Source organism: Genypterus blacodes, unplaced genomic scaffold (genome assembly GCF_046128005.1).
Source record: "Genypterus blacodes isolate CSIRO-AG114 ecotype Tasmania unplaced genomic scaffold, CSIRO-AGI_Gbla_v1 ptg000021l_1, whole genome shotgun sequence".
Taxonomy (NCBI): Eukaryota; Metazoa; Chordata; class Actinopteri; order Ophidiiformes; family Ophidiidae; genus Genypterus; species Genypterus blacodes.
Window position 1 is genome coordinate 6,468,848 of NW_027466834.1, and position 12,223 is coordinate 6,481,070.

A 12,223-nucleotide genomic window follows, 5' to 3' on the forward strand; every position below is an offset into this window, starting at 1 on the left:
GTATCCGGCACCTCTAAAACCATTCTTTTCACACTGGGGTGTCAGGTCTTTCATGTGCTGCTGTTACATCAATGTAAAATATGCTGCCTCTCAATGGCCATCTGGAGAGGCCAGGCCCGGGCTGTGATAGTAAACAAGTGTATTAAAGGAGGTCAGTTTCATGCTGGATTCACAATGGATGATGAAATGTGACAAATCGGCCCAGTAGCAAACACGCACGCACACACAAACACAAGCCGTGCATCCAAAAACTTCACTCTGACACTTTTAAAACTCTGTTCACACTCTAGATCGGTGGTTTAGGTCATTCTGAACATGTGAGTGTGTGTGTGTGTGTGTGTGTGTGTGTGTGTGTGTGTGTGTGTGTGTGTGTGTGTGTGTGTGTGTGTGTGTCTTCTTGTGTGATGGATCGTCCTGATCAGTGGGGGAAACTGAAGCGGAGCAGAGAGGCAGATCTTGCTGGAGGGAGAGTGGAGGTTTGTCCATGTACTAAAGAGAGAGAGAGAGAGGAGAGGGGGGTAGTGGTGTTTTCCAGCAGTCTGATCCTAAAACACAGGTGCAGCTTGTGTGCACTAGAACCTCTCTGCCTTCGCCCCCCACACACACACACACCTTCCCCCTCCCTCTGCAAAGTGTTTGTCCATCTGATCCTCCATTAAATCGTAATTATTATGGATTTGTCTCCTTCAAAGCCCATGATTTGCAGAGGCGAGGGACTACTAAAGCTTATCTGGTGCGGGCACCGATCTGACAATAGGGCTATTTGTCGGAAATCAATTACAAAATCGTAAAGCTAATGTGGATATGGAAGGGATAGAAAAATGAACTATAGCGTTTCAAGTCGTTAACACAGATCAAATTCACTGTAGGGGAGAGAGAGCGAGAGAGAGAGTGTGTGTGTGTGTCAGGATGTGGAAACGTGGCAGAGAATAATAACGCCTTTACGAGGAAAATAACACCAAATGATCCCAGTGGTAGAGGTTCATGTCGGGTTAGTGAGGGTTTGAGACAGTTGTTCTCTTTGGCTGGTGTGTAAAATCGCTCCAGAGCCTCAGATTTGGGGTCCCGGCGGCGTCACGCAGGGCTGATCATTGTCTCCCTCACACTTTCCTAACGAGCCATTTCACAACATGCGCACAGGATCTCAGCAGCAGCAGCAGCAGCAGCAGCAGCAGCAGCTTCGCCCCCGGGGCTCTTCTGCTCCATGCGTCCAACTATAACCAACAATTTGGATTAAACGCACCCGACGAGAGCAATTACGCCACTTCATCTGTCACTTTAAGCTCCGATTTGTCTGCCCGAGCGAGCCGATAGAGTCCCGACGAGTTTGAGCAAATGGCTGAAGCGATCTGAGTGCTTTTTAGACGCTTTTTTCCTTTGAATGATTCCCAACTATTGAAGGACTCTGCCCGCTTTTCCATTTCTGTGCGTATTCGTCGGCTCGGTGAGTCTTTCAGGTGGACATCATGTGTACATCGCAGGGTTTGACACTCAGAAACACCCTGAGTGTGTTTGATTTGGGATTACTGTGACCCACGGGACGCGTTTCTCTTTCGGAGGGCAGATTTTTCGGAGTCTGGCTTTCCTCTCGCTCCTCGATCGCTGAGCTCCGGTTCCTGCAGGACTCCAGAGCCGCGGAGAGCCCATATGCATCCGCAAAGGTTCGTGTGTGTTTGTTCCGCTCTTATTTGGAATATTTTAACAAACATTACAGATCAGGTCGGAAGTGTGTCAGTGTGTGTGAGTGTGAGTGTTTTACGCGGGGTGAGTGTCAGCTTTCGCTTTGCTTGTTGGGATTTCAAACTGTGCCTCCGTGTCCCAGTTTTGTCCCGGTTTCGACACCAGCACGGAGGGTTTCTATAGGGTCCGTGTGTGGATCAGGTTCTCTGCTATAGGAAGGATCCAACTTGGCCCCTTTTCTGATCCGGTACTGATAGAAACTAATAGAAAACTACATTTATACATACGGATAAATGGAACGTGAATTCTTTTGACTACGATTTGGACCAATACCAGATTTCCAAACAGTGTAACAACATATAGCTTAATTTACATTATTTTCATCATTTATCACAGTCGCTTTTATACCCTTATTTCTAAATATTGTTATTTTTACGTTCAATATTAAAAGTAACAACTCTTAACAGCTCAATCCTGCATCTCCAGAGCGGCGGAGCAGGATAAGCAATGAAATTTACGCCTCTTGGCTGCGGATCTTCAGCATTTTCAACGCCAATTGCATGACAGCATAAGCAGGTAGAGCAATAACAGAGCTGTCCATAGAGCGCACATTTAATGACAGGTTTAGATGTCCTCCTAATGCCATGTGCGCCCGTGTGTCACCGTCTCACCATCAAAGCTCACAACAAGCGCCACCTGCTGGACGAGGAGGGTAAAAATCCGCTCCGGGTTGTCAGGACAGATATAACAGTCTGACACTGGACAAAAGAAACGTAAAGATGAGCCACATCTCACACTGACATGATCATTATTACCCCCCAAAAACTGCCTGTTATCTCTCCTCTTCCTCTCCTGCTTTAAAACAGCAGCACCGATGATGTCACCGACTAAGAGCATCACTACCATATAAAGCTGATTGAGGGCACAATGGGTGAGAGGATTGATGGAGGCGTTTTTATTGTTATATGTCACCTTTATCTGTCAGAGCATGTGGAGCACACAGCCTGTCTGCTGTCACTCGCCTTTGTTGGAGGCCATTTCCTTTATCAGTGGCTCTCTGTTAAGCCATCTTTGTTAAAAAACAAATAAATAAGAGGATTTCTGACCAACCAGGGTCCATTTATAGCTGTGATCTGACAGCAGATACGTGATCAGGAAAGAGGAAAAAGTGCAATCAGATCCCTGTTTGATTTAGATTCAATGGGAGCTATGATTAATAAGTTGCAATGTTAGGCTTAGGAGATGAAAAGAAAGAACAGAATTTCTCAAGCAGCTGATTTGTTGGATCAATCAATTACTCGATTGTGTTGAAAATCTGTCAAATGATCTCTGTGGTGTTGTGTGGCTGTAGATCAATGCTGCTGCTGCTGCTGCTGATGTGAATGTGATTGTGGCTCATAAATATGCTGTAAGAGGTTAGAGACTAAACTACAAATGACTCTTTCAGCCAAGGCCTCAACAGCTAATCAAGTCAAATGTGCACAGCAAATTGAGAGCAAAGTAATCCATAAATGTTCAGTTAATAAGAAAATATGCAAACATATTGAGTCTGTGATGCAACAGGTGGAAGAAGTAAAGCCAACCAGCCGCTCTGCATCATTTATTGATCATATTTGCCGTATAATTAAAAGCAGCATTGAAATGGAGTCAACAGACGAGCAGTGACACCTGAACATACAGTATCTCCATCAAAGGCCTCGTTAATCTGGCGGTTTGATTTTCCAAGCCGCCTCCTCCTCCTCCCCCCACCCCCCTCATCAAACCCCAATTCACGACCGAGCAGCTTCCACCGTTCAGCCGTACTCACGCGGTATTAGAAGCCAGGCCACCCCCGTCGAAAACATGTGTAGGCTCAGACCTCATTGTGCACTGACGTATCCATCATACAAGGAGAGGGGGCAGTGATCACAAAGACGCTCACAGCACCGTGGAAAAATACTACAGCGGCGTTTGAAGCTGCTGAGATTTTGGTTTGAGGGACGTCAGAATGTGTCATCTGTCTAATCGAAGCGTAATCAAAACATATGAGCTCCAAGAAAGTACTTAGCGGTGAAACGCCTTTGCTGAATAGTATAAATAAACACATATTAGTAGTAGAATGCACTCGGGATTAAAGGTGAAAGTCCACATTGTGCTGCATTTCAGAGTGTTACATTATTTCCGTGTTATTAACAGGCAGGCCAGGCTTTGTGGCACTGAATCTGAGTACTAGATAGTACAAAACTCTGCAATGTGTTTCATTTTAGCAGCTGTTTATCTGCACAGGGGCTAAACACAGCTGCCAGATAGAGTATTCCAGTAAATCTGCTTGTTTCCCAACTGTGAAAATACCCTTTCAAAGTAGTTAAAGCCACTATCGCCGTTGCTTTCTGACATAAATTGGTGATGTCCTTAGTGTCGTTTGCTCAAATGCACTCTTACAGTATATTCGATATTGTCCCCCCCCCCCCCCCCCCTCTGCCTCACACAATGAAATTGCTATTATGATCTCCACAGCAAATCAAACATTTCTTACACAGCGTTGCGGACAACCATTGTGGTTCACAAACACTTGGTCGCTGTGGAACAAGTCTGCACATCGAGGTGTAATTTGAAACTGGTAAAGGGGGTTTAAGTGCACGACAGGCAACCCTGATTGGTTCAGTGTGTTAGCAGAGGCTGTACCTCCTCAACTCTCCCTAAAAGGAGAGACACACACACACACACGCATACACTCTCTCTCTCTCTCTCTCTTACACACACACACTCACACAGGGGTTCCTTTCTGCCTGGAAGGCCAAAAAAACAACAGTGTGACTTGTGCAGTAGTGATGATAGGACAAGGACGGATCTCAGGCTTCTCTCGGGTTTTGTCGAGCAGGATCGGTCGGTCTCATCTCTCCTCCTCTGTGTTTCTTACTCGGCTTTGAGCAGGGAGAGGAGTGAAGTGCCACCCCGAGCTGGATGGATGGTTATGGGGAAAAGAGGAAGAGCCTCGGCGCTTGAAGTGTGCAGAGTCCTGGCTGTGTTTCTCTCACTCTTCCCCTCTGGTAAGATGACATTTTTACTTCTTTTTACACCGCAGATTTACATGGTTTCTCACTCTCTTACAAGGTCAACTGAAGCAGAGTTTCTCTCTCCTGAAAAACCATCCGCACATTAGAGGTTTTCAGGGAGGAAGTGCTGGCATGCAAACACTTGGTAAACGTTCGGAAAATATGAGAAGAAGGTTGAATGTGAGAGATTTTGGTGCATTAAGTGTGTTTGAGTAAAGCTGACAAACCAAACGGAGGAGCTGCTGCAGCCCCCAGTCTGTTTTGTATGGGGGGGGGGAGAGTTTGGGGGAGGTGTGGGGGGGGCCTCTGTGTTTCACATTAACAGCTTTTTCCATCCTTAAGTTTCAGCCGAGCGTTTTGAGGTTGCGGGTTTTCATTGTGTGTCATGTGCAGCAAAATGATGCGTTTGTGATGATTTGTAAAGTGAGAAAAGAGAATATCACCACATTATGTTTTCACTCAGATGATGAGTGTGGTCTGCAGTGTCACTACAGGCAGGGCCGTGCCCGGGATTTTAAGAATACTGGGCACGAACGCATTTTTCCCCAACCCCCAACCCACCTACAGAAAATAAAGAACTGCCAGGGGCTGAAAGGAACAGTTGTTTTCTATTATTGTCATTATTACTCGATGACATTTTGCTTATTCAAACTGAGCGACTCTCCAGTCTTTGAATCTTTATGACAAATGACTGAAAATTATAAAAAGAATTAGAATTGTTTGCATATTTGTTGCAGATTGACAAATTACAATCAGTCGGTTGTTTTTGCCCCAAATAATCTATCTGTTCTGCTATATTTTCTTTACATTTTATCTGTGTAACTGAAGGTGTAAATTCAGTTTCAGAGACTTTAGATTCTAAAATGTGAGGAATGCAGTTGTGTAGAAAAGTTGTGCATCATTGTTGAACTTTAACGTCAACAATTTACACACATTACTGGAGTCTTGACACGTTGGAAGAAAAGGAAGTAAACACACCCAGAGGAGATTCAAACCTTGTTGACCTCTGCACCTTTTGGGTCCTGTGCCTGTATGAACGGAGACGCCTCAGGCCGTCACTTCTTGCAGTGGAGACACTTCACACTCTTGCACCTTTGCCAAACCCTTATCAGTTTCCCTCCTAAGTCACTTACCGTCAAACAACAACGCGATAATGCGGCGATAGCACCAGATAAAGATTCGTTTATTGCCGTCTATCAAACGGGCGGTAAAGCGGAGAGGCGAGGCTATCAGGAGGGATTTGGCTTTTAAGTGCGACTTCAAAGCTTCGACACGTCAGACACAGACCCAAACTTCTCACGGCGCGCACACGTGCTGTTCAAACATGGTGCAGAGAAGTAGAAGAAGAAGAAGGAGAAGGGTTTGAATGACATTTGTGTCAAGAGGAGGCCTGACGTGGCATTTTAGTCCCAGATGGAGTTTGGTGTACATGACGCTCAGGGACCTGATGACCTTGCTCACCAGATGACCTCGCCCACCTGATAGGTTCATATTGTTAGATCAATTGCGATTTCTTCAAACATCTTGTGTGGGCTGTAGGTATTAACCCTAATCATTAGCAGCCATGTTCTAGTTGAAGCAGCCGTTGGAGAGTGTTTCATGTTTACTGACTAATTGCTCGACACACATCGTGACACACCCTCCGCTTTCATGCCTTTTTGTTCAAACCGTCCTTTGTTCCTTCCCGACAGTGAGTCTGCAGTGCAAAATCCTCAAGTGTAACTCGGAATTCTGGGCGTCCACTTCAAACTCGGGCCCAGAGGAAGAGTTCTGCACGGCGCTGCGGGCCTACAACAGCTGCGTGCGCCGGACCGCCCGCACCTGCCGGGGCGACCTGGCGTACCACTCGGCCCAGCATGGCATCGAGGACCTCATGAGCCAGCACAACTGCTCCAAAGAGGGGCCCACGTCGCAGCCTCGCGCCCGCACCCCGCTTCCTCCTCCCCCGCCGCAGCTCCCGCCCGACAACCAGGAGCGTTCAGACGGCCCTGAGGTGTGCCAGTATGAGCGGAGTCTTCCTCGCAACACTGTGCCGCCCAACTACACACACTGCGGCTTCTTCGGAGACCCGCACCTCCGAACGTTCTCCGACGACTTCCAGACGTGTAAGGTGGAAGGCGCCTGGCCGCTCATCCACAATAAGTACCTGTCAGTGCAGGTGACCAACACCCCCGTAGTGCCTGGCTCAATGGCCACTGCCACAAGCAAGGTGGGCGAGTCTTCTGTTCAGCCTGTGTGCTGTTTGAGGTTTCTTACTTAACTGTGATTCTGTTCTGCTCCACTCTGTGTGTGTGTGTGTGTGTGTGTGTGTGTGTGTGTGTGTGTGTGTGTGTGTGTGTGTGTGTGTGTGTGTGTTCTTTCATGTGGTCACATCGGTAGTGACGCCACTAAACATTGAGGTTTCGATCAGCTTCATCATCTTCATCTGCACACTCAGCACACTTACACACACTCAGTACTCCATCAAGGGCAAAATGTGATTAAACCGTTAAACCTGCTTCAATTTGTGCCGGTTTCAATCGGATTAAAAGGTTTGAAAAAGCCGATTTAAAGCCATAATCGAAGTTTAAAAGTGCCTGTAAAGCCTCTGAGCGTTACATCAGATGTGAACATGAGCCTCAGTCCTCCACAGCTCAGCCTGATGTTTGACCTACTTAGCATGCAGTTCATCAGGAACATATTTTGATCTCTGTAGCCGTTTACTTCACATTATTAAGCCATTTTTATCAGCAACACATAGCTCATTATTATTGTTTTCCTTCATGGTCCATTAAATAGCCGTATCCCTGAACTGCCAGGGTTTGGCAGCCGTAATAAAGCACCTCAGCAAACTTCATGACTGCAGGGTTTAAAGTGAGCAATAAGAGGACTTTGTGCTTAACGACATTTGTAGAAAGTACAATTTTCTATAATCAAGCCCCCTTAATGATGCTTTATTAAGCTCTTGTGGAGCTTTTAAGCATTTAAAGTAATGATATTTTTGACGTTGCTGTTTTTGGAAGCAAATGAGTCGACGCTTGGAATGATCTTGATTCTGGACAAAGGAAAAACAAGGCAGCAGCCGGTGCCACCTGTGCAAACAAGGCCCCTCTAGTAAAAAGCTGTGTGTGTGTGTGTGTGTGTGTGTATGTGTGTGTCGGTACACAGCCAACACAACTCTCTATTTCCACTTTGATTCTAATAATAGCATAATAGGCCAATTTGCTTTGTCTTCATTATAAGCTGAAGGCATAAATCAGGCAGAAACAGGAGTTAGGTGGAATGTGAGTGCCGAGCATTTGTCCAATCTGTCCCCTCTGTCTCTCTGCCGGTGTGTGTTTCCCCTCCCCTACCCCCAGCGTGCTGACCGGTCTCACTTAATGAGCTACAGAGCGTCTCCCTGTGTCCTGGCCCGTCGCCACTCCCTGCAGCACGGTCCTGGGGTTCACTCGCAGGTTTTTCAGCGTTCATGAATGGACGGTCTTTGTGCGGAGGCAAACTGAGGCCTGATTTTACACGGCCGGGGACTCGTGTTTTGGGAGGGCGTTTACCTCGGCCTCCCCCCGCGTAGAGCCAGAGCTGAAATGTGACACTGGAGTCGAGGTGGTGGGGTAGATGGCACACATTGCACCAACTTGTTCCTCCTGAAAAAAGTAGATGTGCTCCCCTCACTCACTGAATCAGTCAGTCAACTCCACGGGCGACTCGTACAAAAAGTGTTTTTATCTATAAGTCCTCTTTAAGTGCAATTTTGCAGTATTTGTACTTCATATCTACAACTACTATTCAAAGGGACAAACAGGAATTGTAGTTTTAACTCCACTACATTTCCACTACAAGTCCTACCCTACTGCATTTATATGATATTTGCATTCAGGATCAACTAGTGTGTTAACTTTTGCAAGTGTGTTTCACTGCTTGTACCTTGTTACTTATATATAACTACAATATTGAAGGCAGAACATTAACTTCAAAATTAATTGAAATAATTAATTGATAATTAATAAAAAGTTTTTTTGTGGTAAGATTGTGACTTCTGAGTTGACTTTCAGAGTGAAATGATCGGTCAGCATGTTAATATGCACTTTAAAACTTGGATTATATTCCAAATAAGGCAATAGATTGGCTTTTTTAAACGTCATGTGTCCACCTGTATGCAATAGAAATGAACACAAATCGAGGTATTCTAAGTCTGACCTCATTCCGGCCCAAGTTTCTCACGTTTGTTTACTTCCATTTGCAGAGCGCTGGACTCCTGTTGATTCTGTGCGTGAATAGAGAAATGACAAATACTCTGATTACATGTAAACGTCCAGATTCATGTAACACTTTGAACCTTTTTGTTCCTCCTGCAGCTGACAATCATCTTCAAGAACTTCCAGGAGTGTGTGGACCAGAAGACGTACCACGCAGAGACGGACGAGCTGCCAGCCGCGTTTGCAGACGGCTCCAAGAACGGCGGGGATCGAAACGGCGCCAACACCCTGCGTGTGGTGGAGAAGGTTCCGGGGCAGCACGTGGAGATCCAGGCCAAGTACATCGGAACAACCATCGTGGTCCGGCAAGTGGGCCGCTACTTGACCTTTGCCGTGCGGATGCCGGAGGAAGTCGTGAACTCTGCGGAAGAGGGCGACAACCAGGACTTGTACTTGTGTCTTCACGGTTGTCCCGCCAACCAGCGCATCGACTTCAGGAACTTCAGGGCTCGAGCAGCGGAGGCTCAGGCTGTAGGGAAGACCAGGACTGGTGCAGCGACGCAAGGCTTCACCTACCACACGGCCAAAGCCAAGTGCAAAGAGCGGCTTCCAGTGGAGGATCTGTACTTCCAGTCCTGCGTGTTTGACCTCCTCTCCTCCGGGGACATTAACTTCACCATGGCAGCCTACTACGCCTTTGAGGATGTAAAAATGCTCCACTCAAACAGCAAGAGACACCACATCTTTGAAAAGGATGCGTTCATGAGCAAGGCGGCGCAGAGCGGCAAAGATCTGCTCTCGCTCGTCCTCCTCAACTGTCTGGCTGTCTTGCTGTGGACGGAGTGTTGCACAGTTCGTCTATAGGCCCTCATTAGTCAGTGAGTGTGAAAGAGAACCATCGTCGTGTCTCACATCCGCTCCGATTCACTGCTCTGCTCCTGTAGGGGGACACGGCAGCCCCGCGTCTCATTTGTGTCGTGTTGTCATGTCTCCAATTCAGTCTGATGACGAGCCGAGTTCACCGCGCTCCCCGCCTGTCGTCGCGTGTGTTTAGCAGGTTGGTAGGATGGCTCTTTGAAGAGAGCAGCAGTGAGAGAGTTCCGGCTACCTCAGAGCTCAGGACATCCAGCTGGGATTAAATCCCGCATTCTCGCCGGGGCCGCACGTCTGTGGGAAGCTGGACGAGATGATCTTTTGCAGAAAGAGGAGTCTGCTGATCCCCCTGGTTGGTGCCCGGCCAGTGAAGCTCCTTGTGGCTCATGTGGCGGGGCGAGAGGACCTGACAGGAGCTTTTGTTAACCTGAGGTCAGACGCAGCTCCTTGTTTGATTAGATTCCAGCTCTGGGGGGAAAAGCCTGAGCCGTTTTGGAGGAAGCTTTTCGGCCAAAAGGATGTCAGAGAGCAGCGTCTCCAGTTGTCTGCGTGGAGATTAATGGGTCATCTTGTTAGGTTGTGTGTGTGTGTGTTTGTGTGCGTGTGTTTTCACATATGTGTGCGTGTGTGTGTGGATTAGAACAAATTTCTGCGTCTGTGGTTCATTTTGGTGTGTTTGTAGGAGGAGAAACATTTCACATTGCACCCAAAAAAGCTAACGTATAGAGAACGCTCAGTCAAAATGGACGTCTCCGTTTTCACCTGTATGTCATTTACAGCCTCTGGTCTCTGATATTTGAGCAGACGTGCTGATCACAGTGTTCCGTAAGACGTACGTTAATGTGAATGTAACTAACACAAAAAAAAAGAAAGAAAGCAAAGAACAAATTCAGCTAAGGACACGCAGAATGCAAACGTTTACAGAATGTATATCGACTTATGGAACTGCGACTAATCTCTCATCGTGTAGATACTGACTGTTCCTTTTAGTGCTTAGTCGTAAAGATGTCGCCTCTGGTCAGTGTAGCATCTTTAGTGTCCCGCAGTGTGCTGACCTGAATGTGCTGTAGTGAATAAAGAACAAGCGCTCGTGCCAACAAACATCACTCAACAACTGTATTTCCATCATTCGCTCTTATTTAGAGGAACTACACAAGTCACATTTGGAGATTCTTAATTGTATATAACTTTGTGTTTGTGGGTGAATTTGCAGTGAGGCCAAAAAAGCTCTTGAAAAATGACAGCGACACACACACACAGACATACACACACATGCACGTACACTGTCAAAGCAGCGTTTGTTTCTGGTGTCGGCGTTTGATCACAGTATCTGGCAGTGTGTAAGTCATCCTTCAACGGTCATTTAGCCTTACACTGAAGTATTTGGCAGGCCTTTACTACTGCTACTGGAGTATATATTGGTGCAGTTTGACAAAAAAAAATGGAAATCAATGATTGTAATGTTGAATCTTGTGTTAATAGATGTAATTTGTATTGTGAGTTTTACAGTATATGGTTCTAAACATGTGTAATGTGAGATTGTACATACGTTTTTGTTACCTGTTGTGTTTTGAATTAATCACTCCAGTTTTTTGTACATCAGATGTTTTGGTGAATGTGAACCTTTTTGAGTTTGAAAGGGATTTTTGTAAAAACATGAGCACCACAGAACAATATATTCTTTAACACACACGCACACACACACACACTCACACATACACAGTGTAGTTCTGTTATCGTCTTCACTCATTTGATTGTAGACCCGCGCAAACATCCTGAATGACGCAACTGCATCGTCATTTAAAGGAATGTAGGATATTGCTCTGTGGCGTTCATGTTTTACATTTAAAAGCACTTTATGTTCTTTTCAGTTAGCTCTTACTTTGTTTGAAATTCTGCGTCAGACTTGTTAAGATTGAAAAAAATAGGAATTGAAAAATATAGCTGAACGGGAAAAGCCAGAAAGATCAAACTGTGTTGGTGCCACACACCAGCTGTTTATAATGTAAATTATTTATTGAATAAAAGAAAATGTCTTGTTAATGAGCCGCTGTTGCATTTTTTGAAATTCAGCTCTTTGTGTTGTCTCGCTGTAATCTGTGATGTTTGATTGCCCCCTGCTGGAGAGATTTATGAGCACACCACAGATACAATTAAAACACATCAAACACCTCTGGAAAGTGCTTTTAAAATCAGTTTGGAGTCATAAAGAACAACTAAGAGGAAATTCTCTTTGTGTAACAAAGTTTAATACATATGTCCAAACATATGTACAGCACATTCCCAATGACGAGTGGTTTTCTGACAAATATAAATTATTTAGACTTTCCTAAAGAGCACATGAAACACTCCAGCCTCCAGCTCGCTCACTGCAGAAGAAAGATGTGCTGGCGGTAACAGGTCGGCTAAGTGCCCAGGACAAAACACAACAATGTGATTTCTAATATATTACCATTTATA

The 12,223-nt window shown here is 45.8% G+C and overlaps 1 protein-coding gene across 1 annotated transcript; it reads left to right on the forward strand.

The window, feature by feature from the left end:
- Positions 1-1,153: 1,153 nt before the first annotated feature.
- Positions 1,154-12,174, forward strand: rgma (repulsive guidance molecule BMP co-receptor a). Its single transcript, XM_076142095.1, has 4 exons — positions 1,154-1,661; positions 4,594-4,709; positions 6,407-6,924; positions 9,050-12,174. Exons 1-4 carry the CDS (start codon positions 1,648-1,650, stop codon positions 9,752-9,754), a joined length of 1,353 nt encoding a protein of 450 aa, XP_075998210.1. The 5' UTR covers positions 1,154-1,647; the 3' UTR covers positions 9,755-12,174.
- The last annotated feature ends 49 nt before the right edge of the window (positions 12,175-12,223 follow it).